This window comes from Danio rerio, chromosome 4, assembly GCF_052040795.2.
Source record: "Danio rerio strain M-AB ecotype USA chromosome 4, GRCz13ab, whole genome shotgun sequence".
NCBI classification, from domain to species: Eukaryota; Metazoa; Chordata; class Actinopteri; order Cypriniformes; family Danionidae; genus Danio; species Danio rerio.
In genome coordinates, this window is record NC_141024.2 from 17,829,963 (window position 1) to 17,850,764 (window position 20,802).

Genomic DNA, 20,802 nt, shown 5'->3' on the forward strand with positions numbered 1-20,802 from the left:
TATTTTTTTATTCACACATTTAGACTTTCTCCTTAATAACATTACTTCAGAAATTTATTTTTAATTTCTAAATAGTGAAATCATATCAGCCGCCATTGACTATCAAAGTACAACAATGTTCAAAGTCAATTAAATAGTGTTAAGGTTGTTTTGTATTTACATGTAATTTTAATTGAATATTCAAAGTACCATGGAAAACAATATAGGGACCCTGTCACAAGTTGTCACTGAATGAATGTGTGTATATAAAACCAACTTTACCTCAATTATTTTCTTTTGGTTTCTAGATGTGAAGAGTCGAATTAAATCAATTTGGTTACAACTGCATAATTTAAGCATAAACAAAATCTCATTTAGTCACTTGTGTGGCTTAGTTTAAAGTGAGAACCAAGACGAACAAGTTCATCATGCATAATATGGCTGAAAACTAGTATCGGCATAGTTTTGCTTAGCAAGCATTATATTTTTCCCCCATAATGTCATCATGTTAAGTTACATAGCATAAAAGCAGTGTGGGAGAGAAGTGTATACCTCTGCACTGTGTGTCACAGGCCTGAAAAATTGTGTCCAACAGATCTTCCTCACAGATCAGACTGACCTCTGCCATGCTCTCCTTTTTGGGCTCGGAGGTAAACAGAGATCCTGTTCAAAACCCAAGAAAAGAAAACACTTTTAGCAAAACATGTACATGAAAAGGACAGAAAAAAAGGAGATGACTCATTACCCTCGCCCAGTGAAAGTCTCTTGACCACGAGGGCTGGGTAGGCGAGTTCACTGTCCATGTTGGAAATATCCGAGGAGAAGTTCAAGTTGTATGAGAACAACCCAGGAGTTGGAATCTTTGAGGTCCTTACATCTGTGTCAGGTCCCTGGGATTGTGTGGAGTAGCGTGGGGTAAAGTTAAAGTAATTATCCCCAGTCTGGGCCGATGGGGTGGAGCAGTTACGCCGAAATGGTCTGCTGTAGGTTCCTGATGTTCTCCTGTCTCCAATTGTGCCTAATGTCCCCAATGTGCTTGTGATGCTATAGGTGGCATTGACTGGAGTAATAGGAGCACGAGGGGTGTTGCAGGAAGACCCCGGTCCAGGGGAAGCTGTGGGGGTCAGCATCCCCGCAGAGGACGCAGAGTCAGAGTCGTCAGGTCGGACAGTATGCTTCTTCAGGATGGCCTCCAGGTTGAAGCGTAGGCCTGAGTGAGGGCTGTCGTAGCTGTTTGTCTGGAATTTAGGGATCTGAAAGGGTGAATTAATTTCTTGGTCTCGCCTCTGAATGGTCTGCAGCTTGCGGCAGATGCTGTCCACTGGATTGTGTCGTCTCGGGGTCACTCCGACATCCATGGTGGACCGGGACAAGAGAGAAAGCCTCGACCTACAGGAGTTAATTAGATTAAAGTTGTAGAAAAGAGCAACTAGTAATTGGTCAAATATATTAGATTACATATTATTTAATTAGTTGATATATGAAGAGTTCAGATGCAAATCCAAGAGTTCATCCATCTTTTATTAAGCATTTTCATAAGAGAATAAATGAACATACACACTTTAAAGGTCACTGCAATGTTTGCTTATATAGCTAACGTAAAGTGAATTTTCAATGTTATTTAGTTTTCTTTACGTGTTATGAACAACATTGTGTACACCTCACAACAAAATCCTAAAATAGTCATAATATAAACAAATATAACCCTCCAAAACAAACAGAAAAAAGGCAAACAAACCTGTCAAAATCCTACTAACGTTAATGGAGAATCAAATGTAAACTTTACACACACTGACGCAATACGTTGTCGACACTTTCAAAGTAAAAACACAACGGCCACTTTCAGTTTTATGTAGTGTCTCTGTTAACTTTTTGAGGGCATTAAACAAGACAATCATATTTTAAGTTACTAATGTTAAATAACAACCACACCTGAATCTGCTCAAATGCTGCCGCCGTGAACGAATCACAAAATATGAGCATAGGAAGCACCATGCAGCTGTTAGGAGGCCGTATTAAAACCTGCGATGTACTGACACCTTTCGTCCAATGATGGAACTGCAACTGAAAGTGAATGGAGTTTTGTACTCCTCAGTGTCAGTTAAATTATAGCATCTATTAAATATTTCAGTATTTAGTCTGTGCTGTATGAAGAAAAAAGTGTATCTTTTTATTCCAAGGGCTCTACTGACCTATAATCAAATCTAAAATCTCTGTTTTAGAATTTTTCAGGTAAAAGTCGATGTATTTAGTTCAAAACGTATATTATATATTGATATTTAGTGTTTAAGATTTGAGAAGTTTAAGATGTGAAATCTATTTATGATATCTAGAGGACTCTTTATAATTGGCCAGGGGTCCCATATTCAGCTCCAGCACCCTGAGTGAGAACTCTTTTTAGTAGTGGTATGATTGTGTTAGTTGCAAATGAAATCATTTGGGAGAAATACAGTTATGGGGGATAAAGTAAGACCACATTAAATTTCTTAGTTTCGCTGGATTTATTATTTAAAGTTTTGTTTTTTAATAAACATTAAATTAAATTTTTGCTTTATCTTGTAAACTACTGACTGAAGCCAAATTTAAAAAATAAAATATTGTTAGTTAAAACATTTTTGTTTGTTTGTTAGCTTGATCATAAAAATTTTAGACAATACAATACCAATATTTCACATTAGAAGAGTTAAAAAATAAATATTTGGAAATAAATATCAAATCACAGCAAAAGAAAACATTAATTATTAATTATTATTATTATTATTATTGTTATTATTATTAATAATAATTAATTAAATTGATTGATTAATAAATGAGTTAAATGACAATATTATTATTTGTTATTATTATTTATTTATCCAGTATCCAGAAAAACTAAGATTTTAATTTAATTAATGTATAATTCAACAATTTAACATATCAATTTCCATATTAATTTCTAGAAAATAAATTCTTCATTCACTTAATGTAATATCTTATCACTACAAAAGAAAAAGATCCGTCATAGTGCACGCTTTCAAACACTTGTGTGTGTTTTGGCGCTTTGGCTTTGATATGGTGTAATCTGTGAGAGCTTTACAGACGGCGCACATTCATCATGGCGAGCGTTGCATCAGCCACGAGCGCACCATCATCTCACAAGGTAACGGCACGCGTGTCGCGTTCATAATGTTTCAGTGATTTCATCCTCATGTAAATATTACAAAATCTATCCACGTTTCATATTAAACCGCGAGGTCGCGCAAATAGATGCTCGGTGGTCACGTGTGCGTGTTAAGAAGAAGATACACGACATGTCTCCGTCGTGGCGCATAGTTTGTGGCATATTTCAAGACATTATTCTGTATATTTTATTAAAAGGCATACACGTAGACGATATATAATGTTAAATGGGAAATATGTTATCAAACATTATCGTTATAGGTCATGTATGTATTCTCGTCAGATTAACGTACATTGCGGTTACGCGCATCCTCATGTAGGGCTATTGATACACACATTTACGTCACTGACTGGACTCATAGACTGTAAAATAATAGACTAATGAAATAAGTACTCAAAGTCCTCTGTCAGGGTTTTTATAAGTCAAATATAAAATGATTACAGTTATATTTAATGTACTTTTTGTGTTAAAGGCAGGCGGAATAATTTACTTACGCTAGCAACAAGAAGCTAACATGATTTTATTTTCCTTTATGCTTTTTTGTTTATAACATCAAAAATTCATGAGGTTAGTTATTGCATCACCACTGTTCATAGCTACCAATGCTAACAACTGCGAAAATACATTGTTAGCTTTTCTATTTGTTACTGCTAATTGCTCTTTGGTCATTATTTTTAATGGTCACCTTGTTTTCAGTCTATTAGGCAACAAATCTTCTGTAAACATTGCAAGGTAATGAAGGTCAGTGCATGGAGGTGCAGCTTTCATTCAACCCTGCTGATTGGTCACTAAAACTGCCTAACTCATAGATCATTTCATGTTTCAAGCCACTTCAAGTTCACTTCATGACCGAACGTGATGATGTCTAAGGGGGTGAGTTCATCAGGGGTGTAAAATGCTTAATAATTAGACATACTAAGGTGTTATTTTACCAAAAACATATAATATTCTATAATTGAAAACTGATATTCTTGCTTATTGTCATTACAGTTTAATTAGGCATATATTTATCAGGTCTTTCTTACTGTATGATTTCTTTTTTTTTTGTAATTGCACTTTATTTGAGTGTTACAGAAATCAAACCCTTATGCTTAAACTCAAATACATTTTTAAAGCAAAACTTAAACTTTACATCTCCATTTAGAGTAGAAAGTCCAATTTTTGCAGGTCATTGTGACCTTATATTTTTGTTCAATGAGATAAGCTAGTAATGCTTATTTTGTATTTAGACTAAATATTTTGCTCATTCATTCTTGCAAGGAAACATCTTATAACTCACCACAGCATAGCCTTTTACAGTGACCTAAAGCTATATAATTATAGCTGTGGCTCAAAACCTACACTTGGTTGGTGATAAATCTATAAACAGCTATACTATATTTAAATACTTCCGTTTTAGTACAGTGTTTGGTGTGTTTCTTGTACAATCACGGGATGTTTTATCCTGGACATTTAGAATTTAAATTTTAAAAGTAGCCTAGATATTAAATTCATTTATCCATTTTCCTTCGGCTTAGTTTCTTATTAATCAGGGGTCGCCATGGGAATGAATGCCTAGATATCAAATATGATTTTCAAATTTTTTTTACATGTTTGTATATTAAACTACTGTGCATAAACTACATTTGCATCATGATAGGATCACAATCCACCCTATAAATTAAGTTATATGGATATTTTGTGAAGGGAATACCTGTTAAGATAATATAAATATTTAATATTGCTCTTTCTGTTTCAGGGATATGTATCAATATTAAATAAAATCAGTGAACAGCAGTATTCTAATTACTTATTAATTAAGATACTTAGTAAATATGTAAGACTGAAAATTAAGTGTTCTAATCGCACACCACAGCTTTAAAATTTCTTCTGTTCATCGTAATATATGTTTCTTTTCTTTTAGGAAAACGGCATGGCTGACAGTGCCTCTAGCTTTAAGGTATATTTTAAACGCATCATACATATAAAACGTAAAATACAGCATTTACCTGTGTTTATGTATAATAACTTATATTTGATTGTAGCTTTAACTTATTTTGATTGTAATGCAACAATGTGCATCTTTTGTAAAGCTGCTTTGAAACAATAATTATTGTAAAAATTGCTATACAAATAAACTTGAACTTACCTTCCATGAGATGTCCAGTGGCACCATTCTGATGTTTGATTGACGAGTCAGACAATTAGAAATTTTCCTTCTCAATCAAAACTTGATAATTCCTAAGGTAATTCCACTTTCTTCGGGTTTAGTCCTCACACACCGTTTCCAAAACAGCCAGAGCATCGCAAAAGATCATTTCTTTTAGTCTAAACATCTGGAGTTGGCTTGTGATTGACCCGTTTTCCCATATATCTAATAATTTGACATCCATGGCTCCAAAATGTGACCTTGGACCCCTTATTTTGGCAGTTAGTAGACGCTTACTCTTCCAACAGGTCCCGTGCTTAGCAAAAGGGAATCCAGTGTCTCAGATCACTGTAAGCCCTGTCAATCAAGCTTGACTTGGCTTTGGGCTTGCTCTCTGTCCCTCTACCTTTCACTGACTCAGGTGGTGATTAAGTCTGAGTTCTGTACATCATCTTGCCATAACATAAACTATGGTTAAACAATATATCATTTAAGCATCAATATTGCAATGTGCGTATCTGCAATAGTCACACCACAGGATTAGATTATTAAGTAAAGATTACAAGATAAAGACATTATTACATTTTATTTTGTATTATTATTTATACAATGATGACCATGATATTTTAAATTTGATTGTTTAATTTCTGTACATAAATACTGTTAGACTCTCTGGAATGATAAAGAACTGTTTATTTGTTTATTTTTGCTTGTAATATGTTATAACGTATGCAGATGCACTGCATAGAAAAAGAATTGATGATCGTAGTCAATCTAAATTAATGAAATCTTTACAAAAGAAAGCTATTCAAATCATCTGGTGAAATTTTATTAATATCACAATAAATATAATGGCAAAACAAAAAATCGCAATGTCAGATTTTACCAATTTTGTTCATCACGAATGTAAACATGTGCAATATTCTAGTTTTAGGTTGGTGCATACAAAAGCAGAGAATTTATTGAGTATATCAATGACAGAAGCATCATATATTAAGCAGCATTTATTAAGAACTTTTAAAGCTGTAATGTTAAGCTCACAGTTATGTTGACATAACCCCATTTGGCTTTGCTTCTGTCTGAAATGAGACATTTTAAATATATTTATCTTGCATTACAATGAACATCACAGAAGCATTGTGTCTAAAAATAAAAGAACACTTTAGTAGTCCATCTGTAATAACAGATTTAAGTTTAGGTTCATTGAATGAATTTGAACAAATCATCCTTTGGAAAATAATCTATATTTACACTCTTGCTTTAGTCCCTGTTCAACATGGAAAAAAGTGATAAGTAGATATTCTATAAATTATTTATCTTCTATATTCAAGAGAAGAATAAAGTACCAAAATAATAACTCACAAATATTAATTTGAGATGTGATAAAACAAAGAAAAACATTGTGCTCCCTTTCCAAAATAATAAGTTTTTCCATGAAATGTTTTTCCAGCTAAAAAAAAATGTTTTAGCTGGCGGCAATAAATATTAAGAGAAAGTGCAACACTAGAAACAGCCTGTAATGTTCATGAGAGAATACAAAACCATTTGAAACAATTTCACATTTTTCCCAATCACCATTCAGGGCTTCGTAAGATTAACTGTATTTAAATTTTTGGTGGACTGTTAATTAAAGGCACACAACGTGCTTTTATTCGTTTCAGGAGCAGACGGCATTACGTAAAATATCAGTAAACAGAAATCTAGTCTCGTAATTTTGTGATTTACCTGCTTCCAACATTCTTTCCAATTCCATAAACTGTCTGAGATGAAAAGGCACAAACACGTGCACTGTTACTATACTTAGTCTTCTGGCAGAGGTGTTTATTCTTGGTTTCATCATCATGGCGGCATGCAGAGTATTGTTTGTCTATTGATGAGGATAATCGCATTTAAGCCTCTTGAAGTGCCTGAAGACTGTTGTGTGTGAGGTCACTTAACCAATGACTGGATGATGGCCAAACTGCAGCTCTCATTACAATGTAGCCTCAACAAAATTATAGCACTGGCTCTGAACATTTAAAGTAAAGGCACTAATTAGAATACTAAAGAATTGAACATGCCATCATCAAGGACAATAATAGTACTGCTGTTGACCACCTCTGTAAATCTGCTAACATGATTGCTGTCGAGACTCAACAGAGATTACAGACGGTTGTTCAATTGGATCTAGCATATTTATAGTTTGCTACTCGTAAAGCACTCGTAACTGAGGTGTCAGACAACACAGTCCTTAGATTAGTGTGCAATGACAGCACCAGAAAATGAAGCATTTAAGATAAACATTGTCTCAGGAGCTGATATTCTTTTAATTCACAGTCCATCAGTTGGAAGGATGTACAGCTGGCCAATCCAGTGGTTCCAAAAAGTGTTTAAAAAAAACTTGAAATGTGTGTGCATGAAATTCTAATTTGTTAGTCTTAAAGGGGACCTCTAATGCAAAATAAATTGCAACACAGTTGTGTGGGAGCAGTATGTAAATATAGCCGGGCTCTAATAAATAAATACTAAATCATTAATTCTAATTTTTATAACAACACTTCATAATAACAGTCTGTAGAAACACTTTGATTGGCATTCTTTCTTTGTAAATGTTATCAACGGAAGACAGTCCCACCCTTTATTGACAAGCTCTCCTTTATTAGCATTCAACAGCCCTTACTGAGAAGCAGCCGTCTGCCATTAGAATTTTGAATCTGGAACTGTGGTGACATAGGCTGCGTCCCAAATGGCACACTATGCACTATGTACTTACACACTCAATAGCATAGTGTATGCATGTAGTGTCATTCCAAATGGAACACTAATGTATTTTTACAAAGCAGATATTCAGATCGTTTCCCTGATGACATTTGACAGTTGCCAAATTAGTGAAATAAATAGCCAAACTACCAAATAATACCTGCCATGAGTATAACCGCATTCACCACGGTATAATCACTCTCGTATGATAATTTTGCTTTCACAATCCAAAATAAATTAATTAATCCAACCTCATTGCTCGAAAGCTCCGCCTCTTTTCCTACATGAACAAAGCCTGAAGTGTCCAACATTCCACGCTTCTTTTTAATGGTTGAATAAGTGCATCATCTGAGTATTTAAAGTGCGCTTATTCTTCTTTAGAATTTCAGTATGACTGCCATACTTACACTATTTATACTACAAAATGGTGCAATAGTATGTGATTTGGGACTCACTTACATAGGCATGTATAACTTCAGCTTCTTTAGAAAAGAGTGGTGGGTGCACAATCTCATGTGAATTTAAAGTAACAGTCACCAAAAGGGCAAAATTTTCAATCAAAGTTTAAAATGGACATTTTTAAAGACATGTTAAAAACAATTTTGAGTGATAATTTTTAGCTGAAATTTAACATATACACTCTAGGTACATCAGAGACCTATTTTACATCTTGTAAAAAGGAGCACAATTGGTCCCCTTTAAGGGGAATAATAAATCTGCTAGTACGCTAGAAACATAGTATTTGTAATCGTAAATCAAAATCTGACCAATTGTTTCCATTCTGGAATGGCAGTCTTTCTTAGATGATGTCTGTTTGATGGCTTATGTGAAATATGGTTAGCCATGGCACTCCAAACGTTGGGTTTGGAGGAAGTTGGGAGAATGAGCACTAGAGTAAAACCCTGCCTTCTATTTATTATTCTGTTTCAATTGAAAATACTTCCAAGTATTTCAGGTTGAAGTCAATAAATATATAAATAAATGATTATAATAAGAAATATAATGTAACTTATATTGTATTCTTCTACTGCTAATGTGTTAAAATAGATAGACACACAAATTTAACAAAATGTATTGTTAGAATAAAATCTATAAATTCAAATAACCAATTTTATTTATTTTTGTTTGGCCAGTGAAAATATATCAGGATGACTGAGATTTAATCCAGGGTGTCTGTAAGGTTTTAAAATGTCTTAATTTCAAAAAACAAAATTTTTAAAAAGTCTTAAATTTACAAAAATATTGTGTTGTAGGTCTTAAGTAATTTTAAACAGGTCTTAATGTTCCTGTCTTCTTGTAAAGTTACCCAGTCAGGTCAACACCTATCCAATCACTAACATTCCATCTTAATAATAGTTTTAACAAAAGTTTATTTGTTGACTCTATTTACTAGTATGGTTTGATTATATTCTTTACAATAACATTTGTTTCTAATGTTTTTTAAAGTTTTAACTGTGCCACAAAATCCTTAGCATTTAACCTTGTGTAAGTGAAATTTCTTTCATAATGGTCTTAAAAAGGTCTTAAAAGTCTTAAATTTGACTTGATAAAACTTGTAGAAACTTTGTAATCTAATAGGTTGCTGCTGACATTCTCAGTCAAAGAAATGTTTGCTATGAAACAGTGAGAGTAATGTGGTGCTCACCTTTACACCATAATCTGGGATTACAGAGGGCTGCCGAAGGAACATGTAATCTGTGAGAGTGTCTAATCTCAGGGTTTGACTGCATTTCTGTTAGAGCAATCCCTAGAAATAAATATAGGGATAGAAAGAGATGGATTTCACAGACTGACCCTGTTCTGTGTCTGTAAAAAGCTGTTGGCTGGTGAATTATGTCATCTGATGCTCTGATTATTTTTATTTAGGCTGCAGACACAGTGATACAGTTAGCACAAACCCATAAGCCAAAACCTGACCCAAATGGCCTGGTGTTTGGGTCAGTCTTCACTGACCACATGTTGACCATTGAGTGGAGTCTTCAAGAAGGTTGGCAGAAGCCACACATCCAGCCTTTTGGGAACCTGTCCATGCATCCAGGCTGTTCTGCCCTGCATTACGCTATACAGGTCAGTTCTTGCCATGTTGAGTTTCATATGTGTGCTTAGATGTCATAAAATCATTTGACTTCCATTAGTAATTATTACTAGGACTGGGTATTGATTCAAATGCCATGGTTTAATTTGATTCTGATTCACAAGCTCTTGATTCTATCTGTGATTCGAATCTTGATCTGAATCAGTGATTATAGACTTACTACAAGTGCTATTGATGTAGCTTAAAATTATTAGTGAACACTTACGCTGCATCCTAATCTGCATACTTATTCTAGAAAATGATTCACAGCTTTTGAGGAAAGACATAGAATTGACACAAAAAACAATTCATTGAAGTATTTTGTCAGATTTTGTCCAGACTTAGTAAACCATTTTTAAATCTAAACCTATTGTGTGCAGCTTTTTGAGGGTATGAAGGCATATCGGGGGCCGGACAACAAAGTGCGTCTCTTCAGACCCATGTTGAACATGAATCGGATGTTGAAGTCTGCTCATCGGGCCTGTCTGCCTGTAAGACTGTCATACAGTATCTCCATTTTTACTTTATCGCATTCATGATATAATCAACACAGGAAAATGCACTTCTGCTTTTTCTAATTTTCTCTGTTTGTCTGCAGAGTTTTGATTGTGCTGAGTTGATGGAGTGCATCAAGAAGTTAGTGGACTTGGATCAGGACTGGGTTCCTCACTCAGACTCTGCCAGTCTCTACATTCGTCCCACATTACTGGGCACAGAAGTGAGTACTGCACAAAACTGAATTCATTATCATACAAGTCTGTCGATGGCCTGTCAGATCTTGCATTTACTGTAAATATGGCTTTTTAAAGCCCCCTTGAAATTAAAATAAACCTTTTTAGATGTTAATTTCAGTATGTTACTTTTAGGGATATCTATTAATTAGTGTGCTCCAAAACAGGGACAAAATTACTGTTTAAAAGATATAAAACTGATATAAACATCACACCACAAACCTCTGTTTCTTATCAAGTCTTGACCTATCAAATGGTCTGTAGTATCTGACATGCTTCACCGCCTTTAAGATGCTTCTCATTTCCTTTTCATTTGATGCACTTGATCTCAACCACTCTCACTGGCAGAGCTGTGATAAAAACAAAAGGCTATTGGCTGTTTTTGTAAAGGGGAGGAGCCTTTAAGAGTCCCGCCCTCTCTTAATTTTTTTTTGTTGAGATTAAGTCAAACATTGAATAAAAATGCATATTTCAAAGAACTTCACATGACCTTTATTTTGTTTTAACATGCATTTACTGTAGGATGCTGTTTGTTAAGTTCACAGTACTGTCACATAATACATTTATGTAGACAATTCAGATTTTACTTGCAGAAATAAATGTTTCATATGGCAGAAAAAATTGAAACATTGAATTATTCATGAATTAATAATTTAAAATTGTATAATTATGTATTAAACTTAATGATTTTCTTTTCATTGGCAATATAAACTGTTATTTTACATTTGAGACACTGTAGTGTATAAATACACTCTAACTTCATGAATGTAAATGTATTTTATTCTGTAAAACTGTGGAAAAGCAAATATCTAAACAATTTGTGCTTGAAATTTAAAGTTGATATTTCAAAAACTTTTATTTCACCAAGATTTTGTTTAAATGCAGTACCAAATGTTTCTGCTAGATGATTTATGTGTGTGTTCACATGTCAAATGCCCAAACTTTTGTTAGTAAAAAAAAAGAACAAAAAACAAAATGGACAATATTTTGATCTAAAATGACCAAATAGCAGTTCATTCCGCTGTGGCGACCCCAGATTATTAAAGGGAAATAAGCAGAAAAGAAAATGAACGAATGGCTGACCGAATAGCACTACAGTTAACCTATAAACTCTTTACAACCCCCTTGTGTGAGCAGCCCACCCTCGGTGTGAAGAAGCCCTCCAGTGCATTGCTGTTTGTCATTCTCAGTCCTGTGGGCTCGTACTTCAGCACAGGAGCTAAACCAGTGTCTCTGTGGGCTGACTCCAAATACATTAGAGCCTGGAGAGGAGGAACAGGAGACTGCAAGATGGGAGGGTAAGCAAATGAGGGAGAAACATGTAACATGCAATGTGTTTGTGTTTCTACATTACTCATTATTTTACTACAAAACACTACATGAATAAGAATCATTGTTGCATACTTACTAATCTTGATCCAAATGCTGCAGGCTTGAATTAATGTTAAAAATGTCATTGTAAATGTACAGAATTGTGTGTGTAAATAACCATGTTTTACAGTATCCTCCCTTTATACTGAATTGACACCCTTGGTAAATATGATAGAAATAGAACATGCATTAAATTGAAGGCTGTGGGAAAAAAGTACTTCATTGTTAAATCTTTTAGTCAAATTATTAACAAAAATATAAATAGCTTTCGTTGAGAACAAACAATTGCAAACACACCACAGTTTTATGAAGTATATTCCATTTGATGTTTTATATTTTATTACACCTGGGTTATGAGGAACAGCATATTGGCCAAGCATGACCTCCTGTTTCACTGGGCTATACATATGAGGTAACACAAAGGCCAAACTCAGTAAGTCACACATAAATTATAAACAAAATACATCCCAGCGGTCAACTTGACATAAAAACAACATCAAAAACATGTCAAAAATGCTAATTAATTTGATGTCAATTGTCAAACTTTATGTCAAAGCGACATTTAATTGGCATGTAAAACTGGCGACAATATTTGATTACGTTGTGTTTTCTTTCTTATATTATAAAACTTTTTGTGTCGTTATTTTGGGTGGCAAAAGGGCATCAATGTGTGGATGTCAAGGTTTTGACATCAAATTGATGTCCATTTTTGACATATTTTTTATGTATTTTGACATCAAGGTGACCCCTGGGTTAGCTCCTAATTTCGAAAAAAGGTTATCAAACTTCACAAAATCGCAAGTGGCTATAAGAACAAAGCAAAAATACAGAAAAGTCATATTTCCATCACATCTGGGGTGATAGTAAAGAATCTCTGTCCACTAGGAGTGTTTTGAATCAGCCCGAAAAAGAATTGCAGAAATTATTGCAGTTAGCATTGAGCAAAGGATGTGAATGTACATTTGCTTTTGTTTTTAATTTGTAATAAATTTGCAGAGATGTTAAACAAATGTGGATCACATTGACAATGTGTGGTATTGTTTGTAGAATTGTATGGGAAATAATGAATTTAATTCATTTTAGAATAAGGTTGCAACATAAGAAAATGTGGGAAAAGTACTGTGAATAATTTTTGGATGCAGTTTAGTTGGGTTTTGGGGTCAGAAAGTCTTCAAAACAATAGTCTAATATACCCTACATCACCCTAAACTGTTTAAAAAGTAAAAAAAAAAAAAATCTAATCCAAAAATAGACTCAAGCTACTCTAGGTTTTGGAGTTAATATTTCAATCATATGATCAAAAAGGTCCCGGCTGGGTCAGTTGGCATTTCTGTGTGGAGTTTGCATTTTCTCCCTGTGTTAGCGTGGGTTTCTTCCGGGTGTTCCAGTTTCTCCCAAAGTCCAAACACATGTGCTATACGTGAATTAAATAAACTAAATTGGCCGTAGTGTATGTGGGTGAATGAGAGTGTATGGATGTTTCCCAGTTATAGGTTGCAGCTGGAAGGGCATCCCCTGCGTAAAACATGCTGGATAAGTTGGCAGTTCATTACGCTGTGGCAACCCCTGATTAATAAAGGGACTAAGCCAAAACAGAAAATGAATGAAAGACATTTCATACATTTCATAGCGTTCTTTGCTCATTTTTATATCATTATTAGTGCAGGGCCCTGTAAACTTGTGCATAAATCTGACATAAAATCACTCACACGAGAACATAATCCTATGCAGAATAGCATCCAGTGCTTTTTCAGCCTTTGAATGTGTGTGTGAATGCAACAGTACAATGGGGGTTTTTCAGGACCAAGACAGATCATTGATTGTGAAGAAGGTACATTGTGTGAAATGTTTTTTTTTTTTTTTTCAGGAACTATGGCTCATCTATCTATGCCCAGTACGAGGCGGTGGATTTTGGCTGTCAACAGGTTTTATGGCTTTACGGGGATGATCATCAGATCACAGAGGTCGGCACTATGAACCTTTTCCTCTACTGGATCAATGAGAAAGGAGGTGACGACTGTTTACAAACTGACTGAACTTACACTCTGTTTTGATAGATAAAGTAGACTGGTTATCTATATTTACTTTAACAGACAGCATAGTATGCGGAAGTTAATGTAAATTTGCAGGACCATCAAATGGCTACAAATCGATGATGTTAGATTCACAATTTCTAGCCTGGTTAAAGATCACTAAAGACCTCTAGTGGCAAATTGACAATTGAATGCGTTGTTTTTAAAATGTCAGAAGTGCATCAAATTTCTTTTCAATATTGTACTAAATATAAGTACTATATATAAAAGAACAGGGCTTTTCAATTTTCTAATGCCATGGAATCCCAAATAAGGTTTTTATTCAATAGTTTCCGATTGTAAAATGTAAAACACATCTGGATATTTTCTTTTATAAAGACCGATTATAGTTTTATACATTATTTTAAAATACTTTATGGAAAAATACTTTGTTTCTGTTAAGCTACATTATCATTATATTACGAATATGTATTATTATACCTTTTTTAATATTTATTTAGTACAGATTTTAATATTTTACATATTTGCATGAATAATATTTAATCAAATTACTAATTTGTATTTCTTTATATCTGTTTTAATATTTTTATTATTTATAGATTTCTGATCATGTATTTATTTGAATATTATATATAATATTTTGGCAGGAATTATATAGTAATTATTTTATTATTTATTTAAAAAAGTATGTAATTTGTGTCTAAATAATTAAAAAAATGTTATATGGGAAATATTTTATTTCTGTTCAGAATTATATTACTATTATATATTATATTTTATCGTTCTTTCTTTAGTGCGTATTTTTATATTTTACTTCATATTTGCATGATTAATATTTAATCTAATTACTAGTTTGTATTTCTTTTTTATAATTTTGAATTATTTATACACTTTATAATGTATTTATTTGAATATTATATAATATTTTGGCAGGAACTCTACAATAATTGTTTGATTATTTATCATTTATATAATCATAGAATGTGTTTCTGAATTATTTCAAAATATTATATTTTGTTTCTGTTAAGCTACATTGTTATTATATTATATATTATTTATTTTTAGCGATCTTTATTTAGTGTATATATTTGTATATTTTACTTCATTTTTGCATGATAATTTGCAATTTTTTGCAATTTCTTTCTTTCTATTTTATTAATGTATTATTTATAAAAAAAGGAATTAAATTATAATTATTTAATATTGTAATATTTTTTATAAATATAGTATTTATTTTCTTTTATACTGTTTGTTTATCTTCTTAAATGTTGTTGCAGTTTTTTGTAATAAAAAAAATTGTTTTTAAGATATGCATTCATCTTGTAATATTTTATAGAAAATTGCATAATAATTATTTTTTCTTTCCAGAGGAGGAGCTTGCAACACCACCTCTAGATGGTATTATTCTGCCAGGTGTTACACGGCAAAGCATCTTAGAACTTGCTCGCCAATGGGTAAAACATGGCAAAATCATACTTTTAAAATGCTCAAAAATAAATGAGCAAAATAGTCACAGAACTGACTCTCGGGAGTTTGGGCTGCACATTTTCTTCTAGTGTACAGTGAAATGAGATTTGATAAGGAAAATTTGTACCTACACCTACACAAGTTTGTTTAAAAGGTTATCATTATCTTTCAGAGTGGGTTTAAAGTGTCGGAGCGATATCTGACCATGTCTGACCTGCGGCGAGCTCTGGAGGAGAACCGAGTAAAAGAGATGTTTGGTTCTGGAACAGCTTGTGTTGTCAGTCCAGTCGGCAGGATCTTATATCAGGGAGAAGTGAGTTACAGCTTGTTTTGGACAGTTAGAGCACTGCACACTGGTTCGTTATCAAAACATGCAGGCAAATCAACAGATGTCCACTTCTCAGTCAACATCTTTTCAGTCACGGTTTCCGCAGGGTCTGTAAAAATCTAAAATTCACTGATAAACTTGTAAAAAAAGTTTTAGTCAGGTCTTAATTTTCCTATGTCCATGTAATGCTTTTTAGAACGTTTGTGTATGAAGTGATTTATTGACTGGGTTATTTTTGTAAATTACAGTACAAAAACCTGTTTTTTTATTTTTGCAGTATTATTACTTTACAATATATGGTATATGGAAACTAGTAAAAGTTACTCTGTCAAATTTAGGGTGTCTGCAGGATCTTAAAAAGTCTTACATTTTTAAAAACACAATTTTAGTCCTTAAAAAGTCCTAAATTCACTGAATTATTCTCTTAATTTTTGCATCTTAATTTTCCTTTGTGTACAGCTACTCAACCCGTCCAAAACACATTTAATCACCAACAATACATCTAAATAAAACTTGTAGCAAAATCTATTTATAACTAATATTATAACAATCTGTTGTGCATACATTTAGTTTATTAAAGTTTTAATATAATAAAGTTATATTAAAAAAATTACACGCATACAATAGGGTCTGCTTGATTCAACACAATATTTAAAATATGTGACAAACAAAATAACTAATTAGAATTTTTTTCTTAACTGGCCAAATAAACATTTTTTTTCTGCTGGGCCATTAGCGTATAGCCCTATCTAAGTCTGAAATTTTTATTCTTAATGGTCTTTAAAAGTCTTAAAATTGACTTGGTGAAACTTGAAGAAACCTTGCAAACTACACAGTTAAATTTTCAACATCAAAAAAGACAGATCACAGTTCAAGATCCTACAACCCAATTCATGAATGTAATTAAACAGAAAAAAAACTTGAGAAAGGTTAAACTTGGAACCTGTTAATTAACAGATTATTTTTAACAGAGAAGTGTAGATCAGTAATATGTTCAATTTGAATAAAAAATTATTTACTTTGCATTCAAAATTAATAATTTATTCAAATTGAACACATTACTGATCTACACTGTAAAAATATCTTTTAATTAACATGTAATAATTCATCAGGTGTAATTTAACACACATCATCACCACAACAACAAAACATTCAATGCAGAGGCACCAAATTACTTTAAAGTAAAAACGTTGCCCTATATACATTTCTGGAGATTGTGAATTATGTAGCCAAAGCTATGTATGGCTGCATTTCACAGAGCGGAATGACGCCGTTCCTTTTTAGACTGCTTTCCCGCTGTTACCAGTTTGTCCAGTTAGCTCACCATGTATGAAGGCGGACTTGAGATGCAGAGCAGAGTTGACAATGGGGTTGGAGCCTAGAGAAGAACAGTTTCAGAAAGCAGGTGAGACAAAACAAGAGCTAAGAAATAAAATAAACAATTAAATAACAGGGTGAGAATGTATTAAAATCTGAAAATGTGCTAAAAAATTAGACGAGGGCTTTTCTTTTTTTTTGGATTGCTTTTTAAAACACTGCGGTTGGGTTTAGGGGAGTAGTGGGAGGGTCAATCAGTGCTTTTTAAAACACTATTGGTTGGGTTTAGGGAAGAGGGAGAGTTGGGAGATCGGTTGGTTGGTTGGTCAGTCAGTCGACAGCGGCCTCTTGTGGATTTACGTGAGAACAGCAGACGCGAATGGTACTCGCTGGAGAAATTTGTGGTCTGAAAAGCATACACAGTGGCCTCTGGTGGATTTGCGAAAACAAGAACTGCAAAAGTAAACATAGCTCCTGGGACGTATTTGATGCTCTCCAGAAATGTATATAGACATAGATTGAGCCTGGGTTGGAATGTGGTTGTGGTGGTGGTGATATGTGATGCATTTCATTCAAAATGGTCTTAAAAACTCTTTACATTTCTTAAACCTGCAGAAACCCTGTGAGTTGAACTCTTTTCCAGCATGTTTTTCTTATACTAATTGTTTATCCTGCCCTGTAGAATCTGCATATTCCATGCGAGGGAAGTTTTCCTCCACTTGCCTCCAGACTACTAAAGGAGCTCACAGATATTCAGGTAAGATATCGACACACACATTTATAGGCCTCATGTATTTTTAACAGCATTCAGAATGATTCCAATATTTCACAATACTGTTTAAAACAATGGAAATGCAACATGTCTCCTTAATCAAGTCTGATCATGCCTTTAAATTTGCTTAGTGACCACAGAGAAATAATTATAGAAAATAAAATAAATTGTAAAAATTAATCACGCAAAATCTTAAAATGTTTAACTGTCATGCATGGGAATGTTTCACTTAGATTTTTATATTGTTCTCACACTGCTTGAGATTAGAATTGCTCCATCACTATACATTTTTAAATCACTCCTAAAAACGTACCCATTTTTCTTGGCTATTTAATATTATTTTATTAGTCCTTTCTACTGCTTCATTTTTAAATTTATTCAGTTGTTTTTCTTGTCTTATTTCTGTTTTTATATTCTGCCTTTTTATTTTACTTTGACCTATGTTTTTGAATGTGCTTCATAAATAAATTTAATAAAACTTGAAAGTACTTGAATTTCAGACATATGAATTCAAGGCATGGAAAGTGCTTTAAAACAAACATAGGTCCTTGAAAGTGCTTGAATTCAATTTGAAATTGATGTTTATAATATATTCATGTTTTAAAATAATGTTTATGGTTTATTCCAACAATTGTGCTCTTTTTTCCAAAAACAGAATGATAAAACTGAGAAATTCTTAAATTAAAAGTCTTTAATTTAAAATCATGTACACATAATACTGACAAATAATGCACGTTTTATTAACATTTTACTAAGAAACCACTTTTGAATATCACCATTATTGAATTCAAACACATTTTATTAAAGTTATTTGAGAAGGAATGTTTAAAATGGTCATTTTTTGACCTATATTTTGACATATTTAAAGTAAATATTAAGTGTAAGTAAAATGTTAAGTAAAGTAAAGACTATGATGGTGTTACATATGCTGGGGCATGAATTATAAAAGGTGCTTGATTTAAAATGAATGGTGCTTTAAAAAGTCCCTGAATCTGCTGTTCATGACAGCGTGGGAACCCTGTGTTTTTCTGGTTAATTTGTGTATACATTTTTTGTGTGTTTGTACTGTATGTTCTTATGTAAGACTTTAACTAGACTTCTAATTATAACGTAATAATATGAATAAACCATAACCATAATGACATGCATATTTGTATTTTATTTTTCAAAGAGAATTATTGTTTGTTTGTCTGCTATTTACGACTAATAATACTTAATTACTTCAATATTTGTATTTATTTGCTTTCAAGAACACTTATGTTTTCTTCCTAATTATATTTTTAATTCTTGTATTTATTCCCTTACATTTTTATTCACTTATTATGGTAATCACCATGTACAAAAATGGGGTCTAAATATTGAGTTATTGCAGCCCTTTGTGGTAAATTGGGACATTTTTTGTCTCGGTTCATTTTGTATCTACGCTGCTTCTTAAAAAAAAAAAAAAAACACATTTAACTCCCACCTTCCTATCACAAACTACCTTGGACTAACAGAACAGTCAGAATAAAATCATATTGTGCATTTCTATTGTTGCCTTTTTGCAGTATGGACGAACCCCAAGTGACTGGTCTTGCATCATATAAAGGATCCTCACTATCACCAACATAAACAAGTTCTCCAAAAAAGCTTTATTTGTGGCTTCATGGAAAAATGATCCCGCCACATTTAAGTATGTTTTGTTTTTATACGAAGTTTACCAACTAACTAAAACCTAGAGTAGCAATAATGTGTTGTTCTTTTCCGAACATAACCACCCAGATGCCTCTTCATTGTCACATTTTCTCAAATATTTTAAAATATAACCAGATTATCACAGTTCATCACCAGCTGTTTCATGAACACTACCAGAGATATCTGAAATATTTCCTCAGTGTATAGTTTGTTTCAACGTTCAGTGGAACTATAAATGCACTTCATTGTTGATAATATGAAAAAATGCAGCTAATGTCATATTGCACAAACTCTTGAAACTTCTGAAAGACATTTATAGATATTTAAGATAGTTTGTTTTTTGCCGTAGAGCTTTATTTTTTAAAGAATCGTAACTGTTTCAAACAATTAACATTTGAAGACTACTAACTGATAATAGTGAATAGGTGTTGTTGTTGCTGCTGTTGTTTTTAAAATGCTACCATTCCAAGGACACAAAGAGGGAGAGGGGTTATTTAATAGAGATCATTTTTCCACCCAACAGGAACCATTATTGTTATTGTTTGTAGGTGTTTGTATGATCGAACAAACTGATCCCTGTGTACACCTTTGTTGATATAGGAATAAGATTTTAACAGTTATGAAAGCACAAAGACATGAAATGATAGAGATTTTTGTAACAATTTAGATACTGTTTATTGCAAAGATCTGGGTATTTTGTAAATGTGATAACAGGAATAAAACAGATGCAAAAAAACAGTCTGTCATTTTCCTTATTGTACTTGGCAATTAATATACTTGGTAATATTCAGTTTTTATAATTTATCATTTATTATCAGTTTAATAGTGACATAAAAAAAAATAGTGAATACCAAAAAATGGTTGTGGTAAATCAAATCTCCCTGCCATACCATAGATGTCCTTCTTTTAAACTGCACTATTAGTATCAAAATTAAGTGTCTGGGCTTTAAATAAAGTAAAAAAGCTAAGACATGCTGTATAGGTGAATTGGGTAAACAAAATCGGCCATACAGTATGTGTGTGTGAATG

General features: G+C 32.9%; 2 protein-coding genes across 42 annotated transcripts in view; one reads left to right on the plus strand and one right to left on the minus strand.

Moving 5' to 3' along the window:
• Positions 1-5,697, minus strand: part of irag2 (inositol 1,4,5-triphosphate receptor associated 2) — a 29,260-nt gene extending 23,563 nt beyond the window's left edge. For 10 of the 28 annotated variants that reach the window (XM_087247352.1, XM_087247347.1, XM_087247342.1 and 7 more), the window contains exons 1-3: positions 1,912-1,969; positions 725-1,368; positions 532-642 (exon numbers count right to left, since the gene is read on the minus strand). In XM_087247352.1, coding sequence (XP_087103478.1) covers positions 532-642; positions 725-1,337 — 724 coding nt within the window. In that variant the 5' untranslated portion in view covers positions 1,338-1,368; positions 1,912-1,969. Of the gene's footprint in view, positions 1-531; positions 643-724; positions 1,369-1,717; positions 1,994-5,267 lie in introns of those variants that run through there. The other 18 variants (XM_087247353.1, XM_087247348.1, XM_087247343.1 and 15 more) reach the window with 4 other exon arrangements.
• Positions 3,055-20,511, plus strand: bcat1 (branched chain amino acid transaminase 1). Of its 14 annotated transcripts, none has more exons than XM_087246119.1 (13): positions 3,063-3,118; positions 3,836-3,880; positions 3,949-4,012; positions 5,043-5,078; positions 9,873-10,073; positions 10,461-10,571; positions 10,679-10,798; positions 11,949-12,109; positions 14,050-14,192; positions 15,584-15,669; positions 15,855-15,995; positions 18,010-18,084; positions 19,647-20,511. In XM_087246119.1, the coding sequence occupies exons 3-13, from the start codon at positions 3,998-4,000 to the stop codon at positions 19,683-19,685; spliced, it is 1,128 nt and encodes a 375-aa protein (XP_087102245.1). In that variant the 5' UTR covers positions 3,063-3,118; positions 3,836-3,880; positions 3,949-3,997; the 3' UTR covers positions 19,686-20,511.
• The last annotated feature ends 291 nt before the right edge of the window (positions 20,512-20,802 follow it).

What these genes read in the sequence shown, in the direction of transcription:
- bcat1 (XM_087246119.1), top strand. An exon ending in ACAGTGCCTCTAGCTTTAAG is followed by an intron (nt 5,079 to 9,872) that starts GTATATTTTAAA and finishes ATTTTTATTTAG; the next exon opens with GCTGCAGACACAGTGATACA. An exon ending in GGAGACTGCAAGATGGGAGG is followed by an intron (nt 12,110 to 14,049) that starts GTAAGCAAATGA and finishes TTTTTTTTTCAG; the next exon opens with GAACTATGGCTCATCTATCT.